At 36.7% G+C, this 20,980-nt stretch overlaps 1 protein-coding gene across 1 annotated transcript; it reads right to left on the bottom strand.

The window, feature by feature from the left end:
* Positions 1–1,501: 1,501 nt before the first annotated feature.
* On the bottom strand, positions 1,502–15,884 carry LOC106873574 (uncharacterized). Its single transcript, XM_014921005.3, has 7 exons — positions 14,377–15,884; positions 12,472–12,598; positions 11,132–11,297; positions 8,014–9,013; positions 7,626–7,743; positions 5,257–5,414; positions 1,502–4,327 (listed from the first exon to the last, which is right to left on the bottom strand). The coding sequence occupies exons 1-7, from the start codon at positions 15,357–15,359 to the stop codon at positions 4,225–4,227; spliced, it is 2,655 nt and encodes an 884-aa protein (XP_014776491.1). The 5' UTR covers positions 15,360–15,884; the 3' UTR covers positions 1,502–4,224.
* Positions 15,885–20,980: the final 5,096 nt, after the last annotated feature.

Here is a 20,980-nt window from a genome sequence, read left to right as displayed (position 1 = left end):
AATCATCGTTTAACGTCTGTTTTCCATGCTAGCATGGGTTGGACAGTTCAACGGGGAGTCTGAGAAGCCAGGAAGTTTGAACCAGGCTCCAATCTGATCTGACAGTGTTTCTACAGCTGCATGCCCTTCCTAATGCCAACCATTCTCAGAGTGTAGTGGGTGTTTTTTACGTGCCACTGGCACAGGGGCCAGATGGGGCTGGTATTGACCACGTTTGGGTGGTGCTTTTACATGCCACCATGTGTGCATATTTGTGTCTCCTTGTCTTGACAGCACATGAGATGAAGTATTTTCCTCAAAAACACAACACACTGCCCAGTCTGGGAATCAAAGTCACTCTCTCTGGGTCACGAGTGCAAAACACACTAACCACTAGGCCACATGCCCTCACGTGTATATGTGTGTAGCTTTATTTAAGGTGTTGCACACTGCTGTCCTTTGAAGCGATCTCCTTGAATAAAGCCACAGATGAACAAACTGGATGCAAATGGAAACCACATTGTGAGATATCAGTGTAGCAGAAACGTATGTCAGACACATTTAACTTAAGTAGGAGTAGCTATATAGGTGCAGGAGTGGCTGTGTGAATATAGGCGCAGGAATGGCTGTGTGGTAAGAAGCTTGTTTTCCAACCACATGGTTCCAGGTTCAGTCCCACTGCATGGCACCTTGGACAAGTGTCTTCTACTATAGCCTTGTGAGTGAATTTGGTAGATGGAAACTGAAAGAAGCCTGTCATATATATATATATATATATTTGTGTGTCTGTGTTTGTCCCCACTACCATTGCTTGACAACCAACGTTGCTGTGTTTACGTTCCCGTAACTTAGTGGTTCAGTAAAAACAAACAAAAACAACAGAATAAGTACTAGGCTTACAAAGAATAAGTCCTGGGGTCGATTTGCTCGACTAAAAGCGGTGCTCCAGCATGACCGCAGTCAAATGACTGAAACGAGTAAAAGAGTATAATTGACTTTAATAATACAAAATGTATAGATATGTTATTTTTCTTGTTCACTGAGTCGCCTTGTATATATCTGCAGTTCTTGGTGGTCTAAATTGGATATGCAATCTGTGTGGTTATCTTTTCTCACCTTTGGACCTCTTTGATTGACTTTTAAATACCAAAAAAAATGTTATAAGCAGCTCATGAAAATTCCAGACATTTGCCAACTCTTGTCCTGAAAAATCTCTTATCAAAGCAGGCAATGACCAAGGCCTTTGGCATTATGTTGTGCTTGAGAAGAAGACCCATCAAGCCGAGCAATATTGCAGTCATGGCAGATACCAGTGTCACGCAAATGGCACCCATGCTGGTGGCACATAAAAAGCACCCATTACATTCTCAGAGTGGTTGACGTTAGGAAGGACATCCAGCTGTAGAAAACCATTCCAAATCAGACTGGAGCCTCGTACAGCTCAGTCAAACCGTCCAACCCAACGGACGTTAAATGAAGATGATGATGATATATATTGCAATAATCATAACAAATACAACAATAAAATATAAAATATTTTATTACAAAATCTTACAAAGATACTTTTTTCAAATGTTTCATTTTTATATATCTATGTGTTCATGTGTGTATTATATATATATATATATATATATATATATATGCATAAATATATATACACATACATGTATATATATGTCTATAGTTATGTACAAATTTAGACAGAACAATATAAAAAGAAAAACCACAATGACAAGTCTACATTTCACAAAAGTGAATGTTTAAAAAAAATTAATCAGAATTTCTAATAAGAAATTAAAATTTTTTTTGTTTTGTTAATTTTAATTGAAATTTAATTTTTTTATTTTATCATATAAACCTCATATTTGATACCAGACTGAGACCATCTCTGGTCTTATGATACAAATTCCTATTCAAAATGCTTTGCATTAAAACCTTTCATTGAAATATCATGAATTTATATTTCCCAAACTAGCTTAATAACGTGAGAATTATTTTCATAAAGTCTTCTTTAATTTCAAAATTAATTGAAGTAAAAACAGTTTATTTCAACAGGAATATGGTGACAAAAGAGCTAAAAGGAGGTAGTAACAAAATTTATATAATATCTGAATTTCTTTCAAAGAAATATATAATTGATACAAAGATGAAGTGGGTTGATAATGACCTGGCCAAGTCTATAGCATCGACCTGTTAGTTTTATTGTTCTGTACAAGGTCTAAAGAGAGGAGGTCGGATGAAATATGTTAAAGATGCCAACAGGAGAGGGTGTCTATGGCAAAAATGATTAATTTTCCAAAGACCCATTTTGCAATACTTTTTAAATACAGGAATCGACCTGTAGTTTGGTACTTTTTTTTTTTTACTTATTTCAATAACTGAATCATGACCATGCTGGAGCACTACCTTGAAAGGGTTTCAGTTGAGCAAATCATCCCCACCCACCACCAGTGCTTATTCTGTTGGCCTCTTATGTTGAACCACTAAGTTATGCAAACATAAACAAACCAACACCAGTTGTGAAGCAGTGGTGGAGGACAAATACACACATGCACATGTATATGTGTGTGTATATATATATATATATATATATGTATATGGTCTTCCACACAGTTTCCCCTTGCCAAGGCTTTCGCCAGTCCAGGGGCTATAGAAGACTCTTGCCCAAGGTGCTAACCACACAGCAATGGCTCCAATGAGGAAAACCCTCTGGTCCTATGATACAAAGGCCCTACACCACCCATTTTTGAATATTTCACATTAAAACTGAAAACTCCCATCACAATTTCAAGTTATGTTTCAAACACATCAATTTAACAATGAATAAATTTTGTTAAATCCCACCCACCAAATTTCTTGATATTCTCAAAATTAATTCTAACACTCATTGGTACAATGATACATATACACTCCCACCTTTTTTAAGTGTTTATATCAAAATTAAAACCTCTTGTTAAAATTTCAGGCATTATTTCAATCATATCAGCTTAATAACAAAAAAACCATTTTGTTAAATTTCCTTTCTCCGAACCCATTTTTCCATTTTTTTTTCTTTCAAAATTAACTGAAAATGCTTTTCCTAAGAAATATGCAGAGAAAAGACTTTTTTAAAAATCAAAGGAAAGTATACTTTCATTTAAGTTAGTATCAAAAGCGTTAAGTAAATATCTCAGATTGTTTTGCTTATTGTTTATCATCATCATCATCATTTAACATCCGTTGTCCATGCTGGAAGGTGTGCTTTCCAGTGTGCCAGCCCAGTGAAACTGTCCAACACATGACAGCATAGACAACAGACGTTAAATGATGATAATAAACAATAAGCTTAACATCCTGAGATATTTACTTAGCATTTTCAATACCAACTTACCTGAAAGTATCCTTTCCCTTGGTCCCAAGACACAAATCCCACCATTAAATATAATCTCCGCACCTTCTACCTTGTTCTTTGATTAAAATTCAACCGATCTCACCATTTAGCTAGTAATGATCATCTCCCTTACAATGATTGGCCAAGGAATATCGCATTTTGTTGGAATGGTTAAAAGGAAAATAATGGGTGTTCAAAAAAAAAAAAATCTATGAATATAATGTAATATATTATACATTGCACTTTTGACTTTGTCTAAAGAATATTTGCAACTTTATTGTTTGTTTTTGTTTCAGTGATCGGAAGTTAAAATCTACATTTAGTAAAGAAAAAAATTCCTTTTTAATCTGTAAGATTTAAAAAAACAAAACAAAAACAAACGATATAATAACCTAATGCGAATTAAAACATTTCAAATACAAAATAAGACCTAAAACTATGGTAGCTGAGTGTGGGTGGGTGAAGTTTTACTATGTTTTTTTGTGAAAATATTTGAAGGGAATATTTTATCTTGTCTTAGAATTAACATGATCTGGAGAATATATTCAAAAGGATGGAGGCATAAAGAACAAAAAAAAAAATAATTAAAAAGTGACGTGTGTGTGTGTATATATATATATATATATATAGACATCAATATAGCTGAGGGAAGAAAAAGGACTTAAATTCCTGGCTATTTTAGATGCTTTGGATTAAAAAAAAAAATTAAAAAATTATTACAAAATAGAAAATTTAAAGAATCTTGTTAAATCTATGATGTTTGTGTTTGATAGGTATTTCTTCAAATGAGAAATAAAATAGAAAGAACCATACTACAAATTTACTAAGCAACAGATTATACAAAAATATTCTTTGGAGAAAAATATAGCTTAGCTCTACAGTTGAAACATTTTTATGTACAAAATGGTTAAAATTACAAGAATCCAACTTATTCTGAAAGAAGAAGCTCCACCAATTCGGCACTTCAATGTATCATACCTAAAACAGAAATAAAGCAGAAAAACATCGTAAATGTTAGTGATGGCATGAATGGTAAAGGCATGAACATCACAACTCTCCTCTCATCCCTGAAGTTAAATGGGTGGATAACCTGCATCCCAAAAGATGAAGCAACTTCCTTGAAGCTCGCTTCCCAATTGCATGTTTTTGGTTTCAAACCCCACTGCATGGCACCTTGGGCACTTGTCTCTGATAGTTCCAAGGTGACCAATGCCTTGTGAGTGAATTTGGTAAATGGAAACTGAAAGAAGCCTGTTGTATAAGTGTATATATACATGCGTCGTTGTTTAATGTCTGCTTTCCATGCTGGCAAAGGTTGGACGGTTTGAATGAGGACTGGCAAGCCAGAAGGCTGTACTGAGCTCCAGTCTGATCTAGTAAAGTTTCTACTGCTGGATGCTCTTCCTAACGCCAACCACTCTGAGAGTGTAGTGGGTGCTTTTGCGTGCCACTGGCACGAGGGCCAGTCGGAGGCACTGGCAACAGCCATGCTCGAATTTTGGGCAGTGTTAATAACTTTGCATTAAAATCCAATATTCAAATGCTTCAAAGAAAAGCATTAGCTGAGCATAGAGTGTAATGTGAAATTAAATAAATAAGAGAAAAGGAAATTATGCAATGAATTTCATTAGCTCACAGCTGTTTCTGCTGTGGGATGCAATGCAGTCAGAACTAAGTGTTTGTACATCACCTTATAGCTTCACTGGAGCTTCTAAAATGAAGTACAAGTTTATTTGGGGAATCATTTATATTTGCATCTTATAGCAGAAACGTCTGTAAGCTAATGAGATATATTAATTAGTTTCCTGTTTCCTTGTCAGTTATTTAATTTCACACACACACACCATACAGCTCAAAACATTTTTTACCTGTTTCAATTTTTGTTGTACCAAAAATACTGATCTTACCTGTTTGGCTCATTGTTCATCTTTTTCCTGTATTCTTCAACCATCGTCTGACCGTTGTAATACCACTGCAGGTCATTAAATGGGTACTCATAGCCCTGCTTACATTCACATTTGTAGGAACCTTCTTTGAATTTCAAATGGGATTGCAATGGAATACACTGGAAACAGAAAGAATAAACTCTTATTGCATCACAGTGCAACCTGTTTCTGATGAAAACCGACGAAAAATATTTAAAAACCAAAATAGAGAACTAGAAAGAACTAGAAATCTAAAATAGATCATAAAGGCAAATAAAAATAATTAGCGATCCGAACGTGATCGATGCCAGGGCTGCTTGACTGGTTCTCCCAGTCAGTCAGTCTCCTGCATATCACAGGCCTTTAATGGGAACTTGACTTGAAGGACTTGAGGACTTCTAATATACATATATATATATATATATATATATATATATATATGCGTATTAGAAGCATCAGTTGTGGCATGCAAGAGAGACGATTGCGCTGGTATGGACATGTGGTGAGAATGGATGAGGATAGCTGCGTGAAAAAGTGCCACACCCTAACAGTTGAGGGAACCCATGGAAGAGGTAGGCCCAGGAAGACCTGGGCTGAGGTGGTTAGGCAAGACCTTCGTACATTGGGCCTCACCGAGGCGATGACTACTGACCGAGACCTTTGGAAATGTGCTGTGCGTGAGAAGACCCGGCAAGCCAAGTAAGATCGTTGCCAGTGCCCCTGGACTGGTTCTTGTGCGGGTGGCACATGAGATGCACCATTTTGAGCGTGGCCGTTGCCAGTACCGCCTGACTGGCTCCCGTAGGATTTTCGAGCGAGATCGTTGCCAGTGCCCCTGGACTGGCTTGTGCGGGTGGCACATAAAAGACACCATTTCGAGCGTGTGACACGTAAAAGCACCCACTACACTCTCTGAGTGGTTGGCGTTAGGAAGGGCATCCAGCTGTAGAAACTCTGCCAAATCAGACTGGAGCCTGGTGTTGCCATCCGGTTTCACCAGTCCTCAGTCAAATCGTCCAACCCATGCTAGCATGGAAAGCGGACGTTAAACGATGATGATGATATATGAAAAGGAGACAAAAAGTTGGTTGTCCTGGCAACAAGTGAGACACTTGTCTTGGCAGCAACTATCAAGACACTTGTCCAATGTTCCATACAACAGGACTGAACCCAAAACCACATGGCTGGTAAGCAAACACTACTTAACAATTCAGCCAAAAACGATCTAAATGCAAACTCATAAAGCTCACAGATATGTATCAACACAGAACTCTATAACGAAAAGAATCCAAAGAGACTTATGTAGTTTGCGTTGAAAAGACTTATGTAATTTAGTACAATCAACAGAAAGAGTGCAGTGAACTTGCTGTGGGGGAATTGAAAATCCAACATTTCGGATTGAGTTCTTCTTCAGGAAAAAGTTGACAGGAGAGAAATTCAAGAAAGAGAGCAGAGCATTACATCCTCTCTCTCACAGCAGCTTCTCTAAACTCTTTTTGTCGATTTTACCATATAAGGAATAGACTTATACACAGATGGAAAGTATCACAAATAACAGAAAAACTACACAGAAGCTAAAACATACACATACACTTATGTTAACTCTTTTGATACCAACCCACATGAGTCCACCCCTGCTGGTTCTATAATACAAAGTTCCTGTTTTCAGGTGATCTAAGTCAAAGACTTCCATCTAAATTTCTTGTTAATTTATGTTCCTAACACCAGCTTAATAATGACTTTACTAAATTCTTCATTATTTTCAAAATTAATTGAGGTAAAATCAGAATATCTCAACAGAAATATAACGAGTGGCTGTGTGGTAAGTAGCTTGCTTACCAACCACATGGCCCCGGGTTCATTTCCACTGCGTGGCATCTTGGGCAAGTGTCATCTACTATAGCCTTGGGCCGACCAAAGCCTTGTGAGTGGATTTGGTAGACAGAAACTGAAAGAAGCCCGTCGTATATATGTATATATATATATATATATATATATGTGTGTATGTGTTTGTGTGTCTGTGTTTGTTCCTCTAACATCGCTTGACAACCGATGCTGGTGTGTTTATGTCCCCGTAACTTAGCGGTTCGGCAAAAGAGATCGGTAGAATAAGTACTAGGCTTACAAAGAATAAGTCCTGGAGTCGATTTGCTCGACTAAAGGCGGTGCTCCAGCATGGCCGCAGTCAAAAGACTGAAACAAGTAAAAGAGACATCTATAACAATGAACCTACAAAAACACACAACATATGTACTGCATATATACAAATGCTGGCACCAGTGATACTAAAGATGGTGATTCTGCAATTAATAATATTAATTTGCTAACATTACGTAAAATAAATGTCTTACATATGTGCTCTCATAGTCACAACGAGCCGTGTTCTTGAAGGCGTTGGCAACATAAAAATCAGCAGGGCACTGGTCTACATCCAAATAATTGATGTCGACATCAACTGTAACAACTCCCCTGAAATTAAGAAAAAAAAAGGGTGGAAAAATTAGTAAATGATATTTACAAGGGTTGAACTGAAGAGGTGAAGAGAAAGAGAGTGAAAAGATTAGTTAAAATATACTTATAGATTAACTAGAAGAGGACTACAGATTAGTAAGGAGCTATGGATAGGTATAGACTAGTAAGAATGAGCTGTAGATTAGTAAAAGTGCCAATAAAGATTAGCAAAACTGCATCTAATATTCCATCAAATATGGTAGGTTAATTAGCAAGGAGGCAACTTACTTAAATTCAATTTGAGTCTTCAATGTATTCATTCCAAAGAATGGAACAACATAAGTGAGAACCCAAGCATCAACTCTGCCATCACACTTAAAGACAGGACGTAACCATTCTCCATCTTCATATTTTGGTGCATGGTATGTGAGTGGGTAATACTCAAATCTAATCAAGCTGGATCCATTGATATCTGACCGAATCATTGGACGAGTTATAAATTTTTCCAGTGATTGATAGTTAGTTGCCCAACGAGATTTCATGTCTGTAAACCAGCGCTTATTTGTGTAACGCTCCTTGAAACCAGCAAAATCAATTACTCTGGCAATTGTTTTGTCACCAGTCTTCCAAGCAAATGGACCAAAATATTCTCGTGTTACTTCATTAACATATCGTGGGTCAGTGTTATTTCTGGGTGATATCCGGTATTTGTATTGGTCAAAGAATACACCAGCACCAACGATCTTGAAGTCACCCATGACAGTAGCAATAACCTCTCCATACATCTGGGTATCGTGTAAGCGTCGATCACCTCGAAGAATACCAAATTCTTCATACTCATCAACATTTTGAAGAAAATTACTAATAAAGTGAGCCAGCCTCAGAGCAGTACGTCCTTGTGATTCAAACTGCTTCTCGGCACCGAACCCGGCATCTCCTGGAAGAAGCAATTGGTTTGCTGTGAGGCTTGCACAGTTGTCTTTGTTTGTGTTTTCTTTACGTTCAAGGATGTCTCGCATTCTCATCCACATGACATTATCAAAGAGATCGCGTTTCTTACGAGAAAGGAGGTCTTCTTTTGGAACATGCCGCCTATATCTACTGGACAGTAATGGAATGAAATCTTTTGAAGTGTATTTTTTATTTGATTGAAGCCATCTGAGACTCCTGTGGGACTGAGGAAATATGATTTTCAGAAATTCGTCTTTCTCAGAACTAAAAGATGATATAGACCGTTTCTTCACATTTTCAATAATAACAGGGTTCTTCTTTGGGATTACCTGGGAAACTAGAAACAAAAAAGAAAAGAAAAAATTAAGTGAATTTTTATCATTGTCCCTATTATCATCACTAAACATCTATCTTCCATGCTGGCATGGGTTAAACAAAAAGACAAACTACACTGGTTGTTTAACTAAAAAAAGATCAGTATTCTTTCAGCCAAGATGTACTCAAATGTACAACAGTCCAATCATAGCTTAATTGGCTGAAACTTCGAAGTCACTGTCAGTACAAACACTATTCTTGAACCTGAAACCAAGTGGTTGGGAAGCAAACTCCCGAAGCTCACAGCTATGCCTGCAACCATTCTTAAGGTTGAAATTAATTATATTATTATTATGAGGTGTTTATCAGCATTTCATCTATCCTTATGCTCTGAGTTCAAATTCCACCAGGGACAACTTTGCCTTATACTTTTTTTAAATTTCAGAAGAAAAGCCAGCTGCCCCACACTGTAAACTAGACATCAAAACAGACGCCCTGCTATGGTAGCAAAAGCACATATATATATATATATACACACAGTGGGAAAAATATAGAGTAATATACTGGTGAATGAAATAGCGAGATAATTAAGATCAGAATTAAAATACACAGAGTGGGATAATTTAAAACGAAAATACACGATCCACAAGTACAGGTATATACATTACCATAATATTTCTGTACAGAGACGCATTAGTATTCACACTAATTTGAATAAAGAAAGACTACAAACTGGGCTAAATATGTAACTGCAGTTAAGTTGTAGAACAGGGCTTGTCAGTATCACCAACGTTGTCTTCAGGTTGCAGGCAAACTTCCAATGATGGGTCAGAAACCAGATTCTCAGCTGATGAAGTTGCACTACGAGAGAGGTCATTTTTAAAGACTTCTTCAAGTGTCATCTGTCTTATTAGCATAGGTTTCTGTCTAATCAATGTCTTTTTAATTGAGTAAACTCCCATAATCAATTGCTCACTGATAAATGCACGTTGTTCAAGACCAGCCATTAACTGATCACAAGTTTTCATTATATTGTCTATGGGAATTTTTTCACCTGTGTCCTCTATGTCATTGTCACTACTGTCTTCATTCTTATCCGTATTTAACATCATTTCAGCAATTTCCCCATCTTTCAAGGAATGCACAACAGGTGCATCACTGTCAATGTTTAGCATTTCTTCAATGTCTGCTTCTTCTAGATCACTTACACTTCCACAAGATCAACTTTTCATGTTATGAGTTTTGATATCATCATCATCTCATTAGTGACACAAAATCCTCCAAACTAGTTACCTATAGGGTTGTTTTCATTAAACATTGTTATTGACCATATTCTGTGCCAGACATTTGTTACTGTTGATTTATCAATATAATTACAAGCGTTTGGAACTACATAGATGGCATCCTTAACAGTGAACTCTTTCAGGGAGTCTTGCATTCTCACTCTTTTGTTGACTGCATCAAACACACACTTCATAAAATTATTTTTATAGTTGCTCTTCATGGAGTGTTAAATTCCTTGGTCTCAAAGCTGTAAAACAGATGTCACATTTGGAGGCAACTAAATGCTGAAAGCATTACATTTCACAAGAACTTCAGCAGGGAGATGTGCAGAGCAGTTGTCCAGGAACAATAGAATTTTACAGGTTTCTTCCAGTCCAGCTTGTGCTGCTGGTACACCCATTTCGATAAGTGTGCTAACAATCTACCAGTTCGCAATAATCATCATTGTCATCATCACCATCGTTTTAACGTCTGTTTTCCATGCTGGCATGGGTTGGACGGTTTGACTGAGGACTGGCGAACCAGAAGGCTGCACCAGGCTCCAATATGATCTGGCAAGGTTTCTACAGCTGGATGCCCTTCCTAATGCCAACTACTCCAAGAAATAATAATAATCCTTTCTACTATTGGCACAAAGGTTGATTACTTTGACCCCAATGCTCAACTGTTGCTTATTTCATTGCCCCCCCCCCCAAAAGATGAAGGGCAAAGTTGAACTTGGTAGCATTTCAACTCAAAACATAAGACTGGAAGAAATGTCATTAAGCATTTTATCTGCTGTGCAAACAATTCCGCCAGCTTTTGCTGCCATATAAATAATAATAAGATAAACGAAATAACAAATGAGTTTTCTTACAATCAACTTTGAGGCAATCAAAGCCATTTTCATATTCTTCTTTTGTAGCAGCTTCTATTTCTACTCCAAGGAATGGTCCATCATGCCACCAGGGATATTTGTATCCAGGTAAGCATGCACACATGTAACCACCACGTCGGAAACCAAAACCACTCAATGGTTCACACTGAAAGAAAATACATATCAGTTTATTATACATGCATATATGTAAACATACATACACACACACACACACACTAGCTGAGTATCCTGTCCTTGCTGGGCAACTTTTAAAACACAATACCTTGGCAGAGCTTTGGGAAAGCACACTCACATAAGCTGGATTTTTCTCTATTTTCACAGAGATTTTTCAAATTTTTTTCCATTACACCCTTTACAAACGATGAAATATAAGCTTTTTATGAAAAAATTTTTTGGAAAATGCATGAATCTTCCTTCCCCACTTTCAGACTGATTTTGATCAATTTCTTTTTTTTTGGTCCTATGCACTTATAATGGGAAATGCAATTTTGGTAAAAAAAAAATAAAATAAATAAAAAATAAATTAAATTTTTGGGAAAATTTATAAATTTTTTTCAAATACCACTCCCCCACTGAGTTCCAATTTTGGACAGTTTTGTTGCCTTGAAGGTTTGAAAAAGGAAAAAATTTTGAAAATGGCAATCTCCATTTCCTTTATTTTCAGACAGAGAATACGACATAATACTGAAATCTTCAATTTTTTCATTAACCTTTCTTTCCCTTCCATAAATCCTGGTTCAATAATAGTATGAGTGAGGAGTCTAAGGTGGGTCGTATCTGAGCGTGTGTATGTTAAATAAAATAAGATAACAAGACCAAAGCAATGTGATATTTCTAAGACATTTATAAAGAAGAAGGTGGTCTTACAGCTGTTTCAGCAAAATAAATGATATCCCACCATCAGAGACGAGTTAAGAGAAAAATCTCTTAATTCATCTCTGATGATGGGATAACATTTATTTCCCTGAAACAGCTGTAAGACCACCTTTCTATTCATAAATTGTCATGGCCTTGTTATCTTATTTTAGTTAACACACACCTATGTATAATTGTCATCATCAAATGTCTGTTTTCCATGCTGGCGTAGTCTGGACAGTTTGACCAGAGCTGGTAAGGCCAGAGGCCACACCAAGCTCCATCATCTGTTTTGGCATGGTTTCTACAGCTGGATGCCCTTCCAATAAAATCAAAGTTGATGATGAATTTGAGGAGTAAACTTGGTAAATCTCAACACATCATACATCTGTCACCAGTATTCTTCTCTCAAACCCTCACATTTCCTTGCATTTACTCAAAGACTTTAAATGAATAATTCTCACTAAAGTGGTGGGTTTGCATCGAGCTGTGTTAGCAAAATAGTTTGGTGGGGGATTTCCTTCAGATATTGGACATGGGTTAAAATCAATACGTTCAAATTCCAAATCAATAGTTGTAACAGCCACAAATCTAAAAGAAAAAAAATATAACAAGAGAGTAAAATAAAATACAATAAACAAATAAAACAAAAGCAAATCTTGCAATTTATGGAATTATGGATTTTTTTCTTAAGCATTGGAAGACTACACTCTTTGTCTTGAGCAAGAAACTTCATTTTATGTGATTCCAGTCCACTCAACTGGCAAAAATGAGTTCTACCTGGAATCCAAAGGCCCAGCCCTAGTCACATTCAGTTGTGTCATGCTGAATCTCCTTGAGAACCATGTTAAGGTTATGCATATTTGTGGAGTACTCGGCCACTTGCATGTTAATTTCATGAGCTGGCTGTTCTGTTGATTGAATCAGCTGGAACACTTGTTGTAACTAACAGAGTGACAGTTTTAGACACACACATATATATTTTTTCTTTTGCCTGTTTGTCATTTGACTGTGGCCATGCTGGAGCACCACCTTTAATCAAGCAAATCGACCCCAGGACTTATTCTTTGTAAGCCTAGTATCTATTGTATCGGTCTCTTTTGCTGAACTGCTAAGTTACGGGGACGTAAATACACCAGCAAAAATGGTGGAGGGGAGGGGACAAACACAGACACACAAACATATACACACATAAACATATATATGTGATGGGCTTCTTTCAGTTTCCATCTACCAAATCAACTCACAAGGCTTTGGTAGGCCTGAGGCTATAGTAGGAGGCACTTGCCCAAGGTGCCACGCAGTGGAACTGAACCCGGAACCATGTAGTTGGTAAGCGAGTCACTAACCACACAGCCACTCCTGTACCTATATGTATATATATATATATATATATATATATATATATATATATATACACACACACACATATATAACTTACACAACTTGATGCCAGCACAAACCAGCCAGTCTTGACTCCATTTATGAAGATACTTTAGGAACAATTTGGAGTTGTTTGTTATATTTGACTTGAGCTTAAAATTCTGATGCTGTGCATTGCCTCTAAGCATAACACGAAATACACCATCATCATCATTGTTTAATGTCCGTTTTCCATGCTGGCATGGGTTGGACGGTTTGACTGAGGTCTGGAGAGCCAGCAGCTGCACCAGGCTCCAATCTGATCTAGCAATGTTTCTACAGCTGGATGTCCTTCCTAACACCAACCACTCCGAGAGTGTAGTGGGTGCTTTTTACATGCCATCAGCATAGGGGGCTAGACAGGTGGTCCTGTGTCGATCATGTTCGGATAGTGCTTTTTACATGCCACTGGCACGGGAGCCAGTCAGCGGGTACTAGCATCAGCCACTTCAGGTGTCCGGTGCAGAAACAAATGTTGCAATTTGCTACTACTTCCATGTTCGTGTTATATCATATCATCCATCATTTAACATATCATACTCTTTTGTAAAGGGTTCAACCAAAATGCCATTTTTTTTTCCTTTCCTCTTTTGGCGAACTGTGCACAACTTTGATTCTTGTGTGCTTTTACATTCTGTCCATCACTTCTCGAATATTAAATCGACTTGTAATCTCTCACGTTGTCCATCTGTACATCTCTTATTCCCCCACGTTCTATTTTTCAAATATAGATAGGTAGGTTAGATATTCAGGAATCTCAAAGTGGGACAGTTCGACTAACATTCCAGTGTACCCAAAGTAAAATAAAAGCGTCGTTAATTTCAAGTGAAATCATACAGCTATAAACTCGATTCTAATTATCTAACTAAAACTTAATTCGCCTTTGTATATTCTTAGAAACACAAGATATGAAAGAGAGAAATATAATATAAATATAATATACTTACTGAGGTCTTCTTAAATGAGTAAAGTTCGAATATCGAGGCATAAACTCAACAACAGGAGATGTTGCACTAACAATCCATTTATTTGATCGTCCACAATCAAAATAAGGATCGGTGAAGGTAACAGGAAGGATGGCCATTTCTTGACTACCCGGTTGAGGTGGGCCAAAGAAAGAGGATACTTGGAAAGTGTCAGTAAGAAATTCACCAGTCTTTTCTGATCGTCGAATACCAACATTGTAGGTATATTTCCTCAGTGTGTCCGAATTACTGTCGAGATCAGGTAACCATTTAGAGTACCAAGGGCTGTGTTTGTAGGCAGGGTTGGTATAATTATGACTTCGACCGGCTCCAAAATCGTGAATGTCAATCGTATTGTTTGTAGGTTCCCGCAACCAATTTGTGGGTTCGTTGTAGTCATCCACTCGCCAAGCTTTGGGGCCAAAAAGGGGTAAAGTACCGTTGATTTTCAACGTCGTGTACCAATTAGGATACGAACAGTTGTTGTCAAAGAACAGTCCACTACCATTTATCATACTAATTCCAGCAGAAACATCAGCGGCCAAAGAGAAGTAGATGTATTCAAAACCTGGTTGTCTACCTAAGGCCTCGCTCTTGTTAAGTTCCTGATAGATATAACTGTAGTAAAATGCCCTATTAAGGGCCAAGTTGTGAGCGTGCAACAGAGAAGATCTGTTCGTGTAATAAACAGTTGACAAGAAAGTATTATAACGAGGTACTTGAGATATAACACCTTTTTTTCGATCGTTATCCAAACGAAGATCTGTGTAGTGTTTCGAACGACAATTTTCTCCAGTTACCGATGTAAACTTATCCATTATTTCATCGAATTTGTCCTTTGGAGAAAGTTCAAAAGGTTTTCCATTACTTGTAGAATCACTCCAAGTAAATGAAAATACTAAAATACAAACAAATATCACAATTACCGAACTGGGAAACCCAATACAATTCGGCCTTCTCTTCATTTTTTCCGCCTTTTTCTCCTCTTCTTTTGTAACTTATTTTCTTTTACAATACAATATTTATCCCGTTAAACGTTTTACAGTTAATAACTACATCAGTAATGTAAAACACCTTTGCAGTACACACCTTGAAATACCTGAAACAAGTTCAAAATGGCTTCTGGTTATTAAAAAAAAATATAACAAAGAAATGAATATAGCGGAAAAAAGAAAAAAAAAAAAAAGCAGCCACAACAATGTCACCAACCGCCTTCAATAGGTGAGTAACGATGACCTACTAATCAAGTGGCAGGTGATAAAATAGGTTTCATTCTAAATCAATCAGTTTCAGAAAACAGTCCACCGAAAAGTAAATGTCGAAGCTCCTTTAAATGTTACCAGTCTTGTCTTGTTTTATCTTGTTTTTAAATAATGTGTATCCAAACTTTCTGTTCAGGATGAGGACGACGTTTATGAAATACAACAGTTTGTCATTAGTAAATATTCACCTGTGTCCGATGTCCAACAGGTGAAAAGAAGACAGGAAGTAAAGGAGAAGTCCCCCTCCTCTTCCTGTCAACATACATTACTCCATATATAAGGTACCCGAGAAAAAAACATTATAAAAAAACTTATGTGGGGTTAAACTTCGTGGTGTGCGACCAGTTGCGCGTAAATAAATGTTTATTAATTTAAAATGGCAATGTTTTGAAAGATGTACAAGTCTATATGTTATATATGGAAATAAAAGTATTTTATACGCTAGTGAAAAGATATACGTATTTAGCAGACGCAACAAAGTGACTCAAGGGCCGAGAGTTTCGTGTATTGGCACTCGACTCTTTTGAGTCACTGTTGTTTCTGCTAAATATTAATAATATACTAATATACATATCCTCATATCTTGAGTTCTATTTTTCCTGTTCGCATCACCATTTATATATATATATATATATATATATATATATATATATATATATATATATATATATATATATGTGTGTGTGTTAGATATTTTATATATATATTAAATAGATTTTATATATGTATAAACAAATACATATATTATGTATGTATAATATTTTAAAGCTAGATAATTTACACACGCACATTAGATGTACGCACTTATGAACACAGACTTAAACAAATGTCGCCCACCCTCCTCCCACGTGCGTGAATGTGTGACTAATTACAGAATGAGGTAAATAGAAAAAAAAAAAGAAAAGGAAGTAAAAACATTGCTAAGGTGATCAAGAATTAACTTTGGAAAAGTTTAAAATCTTTTTATTTCGCTTCGACTTTTTCTTTGTATTTCTTAATTTTGTATATTTTTATTTTTGCTTATTATTGTTTCCTTAAATCATTGCTTATTCACAGAAACAGACTAAAATTTAGGCGGAATAAGGTTGAGAGAGTTAATGTGAACAGGAAAGTGTGATAAACACTGACACACACACATATAAATGAACTTACACTTTGATCACCCTATAGGTCGGATCAACAGAAAAAATAATGTACTCCTAAAACTATTTGTTGCTCTTATTTTCATACTGTGTACATTCAATGATAAATTTACACACGTCTGCACACATACGTGTGTGTGTGTGCGTGTTTCCCATTGAATAATACAAACAAGGAAACATATTATATGAAAGTATAACTTTCATTTCTTCTCGTGGAAAAACTTTAGGTTTCAAGGTACGATGGGACGTATTTAAGATATTTATTTCCATTTTATTTTTCAAAAGCCCTTTTTTTTATTGAAAATTTGGAGTAATTTAACTACATATATAACACGTATGTATATAATATATATATATATATATATATATATATATATATATATATATATATAATGCACAAATTGGTTCCTACAGGACTAGTTTAATTATTTTAGTTAGCAATAACCTCAGACAAGGCCGGATAACTTGCTATTTCTCGGATCAGCAATGCAGGGTGGCCCGGGATAATGCATGTACTGCGGAGAGGAAGGGCAATATATTTATTTATTATTTCAGTTTTTTTTTTTCTGCAATCTTGCGCCCAGTGCAACTGCCTATGCTGTGTGTGTAAGTGTGTCCTCCACTCAACACATGACAACCGGAGTTGGTTTGTTTATGTGCCTGTAACTTTGCGGTTACAATAGAATAGTACCAAACCCTTCAGAGCGGTGCCCTAGCATGGCTGCAGTCGAATGAATAAAACAAATGAAATTTTAGATTATACATCACACACAAACATACATATAGGCTTGGTCAGCTCAGATTTGTTTATTAATAGCCAAAAGTATATAGGTAAAATAAGTACATTTAGCTTTTACCTGTATATTATAGATATTAATAAATTTGGGCGAAGCCATGTACAACTGCTGTGTCTATATATATGTAATGGTTGGTTAGTTTGCTTTGTAAAATCACGAAGATAAACAGGTTCATGTCATTCGAAACCTACTTAAATATAATTAAAAGGAAGACCCAAGACGAGACGTTCAGACGAAGTGTTAAGACTGGGTGAAAGAGTGCGCGCAGTGGTCGGTGGGAGGATGGTGGTTATGAAGTATATTTTATTGCAACAATAGGTTTATTTGAATTGAATAGATAAATATTTTCAACTAAAATCTCTTTTTGTGTTTCACTATTAGTGTGTGAAATATCAATTTTTTCAAGAAACGTATGAATTATAAAAGTAAAGAAGTAAAGTATGTTCCGTTCTGTTTGTAATTTTTTAAATTCTTTCTCTGAGAAAGGAGATAGTTTCTAACAAAGTTACAAAGCTCCTTTTGTTGGAATGAAAATAACTAAGACACTGTTACATTTTAAACTTGAGAAATGTCTTGCATATTTTTATTGTTTCATTTACAGATAGTATTTATAATGCAACGAGTTAGTGTGTATGCGTGTGTACTTCTCTCCAATTTGTTTCCTCTTAACATTCAGAAAAGTACATATTTTTTAATGAATTTTTTTTTTACGAATGCCTTTTAGATTGTTAAAATTACGATTATATCGGAATATAATGTAAAAAAAAGAAGAAAGAAATATCGGTACACACACACACACACAAGCAGTGATGGGAAAGACTCCCTCCCCCCATTTTCTCCTAAATTTGTTTATTTAAATTTTTTTTTTTTGCCAAAAATCCCCTTTTTCGGATACGGAGGTTCGGGAAAAGTGCCAAAAATCGGCATTGTGAAATTCCCCCTCCCCCACCTTTCCTCCCCAACTTCTTCAATTTTGACTTTTTTCCCCAACACTAACCATAAAGCCCTAACCCTAACCGTCTGTCTTCACCCATTCAGCCTCACCCAAACCACAACCTCTTTTGCCATAGTCACCAGACAGGAAAACTGCCTGTCGTTCCTTTCTCGGCCAAAGGAAGATGGTGGGGGTAGCCATGATGTTGGTAATAATTCTGATTTCAAATTTTAGCCCAAGGCCAGCAATTTTGGGAGAGGGAGTAAGTTAATTACACAGACCCCAGTGATCAGCTGGTACTTTATTTCTACAACCCTTGAAAGAATGAAATCAAAGTCAACCTTAGTGACATTTGAATTCTGGTGTAAAGCCAGAAGAAATGCAGCCGAGCATTTTGTTTGATGCGCTACCAATTCTGCCAGCCTTATGGTGCACAAGCAATGAAAGATGATGCAACCTTAATATAAGCTAACCTCAATCTAGGGCCATTCAAGGAACTCCACCACCCAAGAAAACTGAACACCAAGCCCAGAAAGAATATAAGAGACATCATGGCAATATAGCAAGGATTGTCCATTGGACACTTTGCAACAAGTATGGACTTCATCATCATCATCATCGTCATTTAACGTCCGCTTTCCATGCTAGCATGGGTTGGATGATTTGACTGAGGACTGGTGAAACCAGATGGCTACACCAGACTCCAATCTGACTTGGCAGAGTTTCTACAGCTGGATGCCCTTCCTAATGCCAACCACTCAGAGAGTGTAGTGGGTGCTTTTACGTGTCACCCGCACGAAGGCCAGTCAGGCGGTACTGGCAACGGCCACACTCAAAATGGTGTATTTTATGTGCCACCTGCACAAGAGCCAGTCCAGGGGCACTGGCAACGATCTCACTCGAAAATCCTACGAAGGCCAGTCGAGCGAGATCGTTGCCAGTGCCCAGAGCAAAAAAGTGGTACAAACATAAACCCGAAGGCATCATCGAAAATAATAATGCAAAGATCCTATGAGATTTTATGATTCGGTGCAACCATGAGATAGAAAATAGGAAATCAAACATAGCGTTAATTGAGAAAGAAAACAAACGATGCTGGATCATAGAAATAGCATGCCCAGCTGACAACAAGGTATGCGATAAGGAAGAAAGAAAAGTTGATAGATATGACAGGTTAGCTTGGGTGGTTAAGCAGTTGTGGTTCATGAAAAAGGTGGTAGTAGTACCAATAATTGTAGGAGCCCTGGGAACAGTGAGTAAAAATCTTGAGAAGTACATAGAACAAATAGGGGCTGCAATTAGGGTGGCGCGCTTGCAGAAAACAGCACGGAATAAGGAATAAGCTTTTTATTCATGTCTTCTATGTGTATATATATATATATATATATATATATATATACACACACATATATTTGTGTGTGTGTGTATATATATATATATATATATATATATATATATATACATATATATATATATATATATATATATATAAATATATATATATAGCTGGATATATATATAGAGAGAGAGGGAACTAAAGCCTGACAATGAATATCATTGTATGACAGTAACATTAAAGAGAAATAGTTATTCATTTATATAAACAGGTCAAGAATATCCTATTCAGTTTCATGACAGTGACATTGATATTTAACAACAACTCATTCATTTATATAGTTGCAATATGAGTGAAATCATGCGTTAATACTTTAATATTATATTCAAGTGAATACATATATATATCATCATCATCATCATCGTTTAACGTCCGCTTTCCATGCTAGCATGGGTTGGACGATTTGACTGAGGACTGGTGAAACCGGATGGCAACACAAGGCTCCAGTCTGATTTGGCAGAGTTTCTACAGCTGGATGCCCTTCCTAACGCCAACCACTCAGAGAGTGTAGTGGGTGCTTTTACGTGTCACCCGTACGAAAACGTGTCTTTTATGTGCCACCTGCACAAGCCAGTCCAGGGGCGCTGGCAACGATCTCGCTCGAAAATCCTACAGGAGCCAGTCAGGCGGTACTGGCAATGGCCACGCTCAAAATATATATATATATATATATATATATATATATACACAGACATGACAGAAGTAAATAGACACCCCATAAAACATCGTTTTGTGTTTATTCTGACCTGTAAAGGTTTATTATTCTTTATTAATCGACATTTTTCTATTTCAGTTTCTACATGTGACTGTTTAATCATGACACATACAAAAGAAGCCTCGGAACTGTCTGAATTTCAAAGAGGCAATTCACCCGAGAGGGAAGGAGCCCACATCACCTCACCCAGGTTGACCAGGGCCCTCTGACAGGACCCTTCTCTTTGCTAAGAGAAGTGTGGAGGATAATCCTCTTTGCAAGGTTTCTGACATAGCAGAACAAGTTGATGTCAGTCCCAGAACAGCTGTTAGGTATCTCCACAAACTTGGTTACTATAGGC

Source organism: Octopus bimaculoides, chromosome 19 (assembly GCF_046866305.1).
Source record: "Octopus bimaculoides isolate indiv1 chromosome 19, ASM4686630v1, whole genome shotgun sequence".
NCBI lineage: Eukaryota > Metazoa > Mollusca > Cephalopoda > Octopoda > Octopodidae > Octopus > Octopus bimaculoides.
This window is presented reverse-complemented; position numbering and strand designations above follow the sequence as displayed.

Bases quoted from the DNA above. Each gene is read 5' to 3' on its own strand.
- LOC106873574 (XM_014921005.3), bottom strand. From the start codon at position 15,359: ATGAAGAGAAGGCCGAATTGTATTGGGTTTCCCAGTTCGGTAATTGTG. The intron at 7,744-8,013 runs GTAAGTTGCCTC...TCTTAATTTCAG, and splicing joins AAGACTCAAATTGAATTTAA to GGGAGTTGTTACAGTTGATG. The intron at 5,415-7,625 runs GTAAGACATTTA...TTCTGTTTCCAG, and splicing joins GTGACTATGAGAGCACATAT to TGTATTCCATTGCAATCCCA.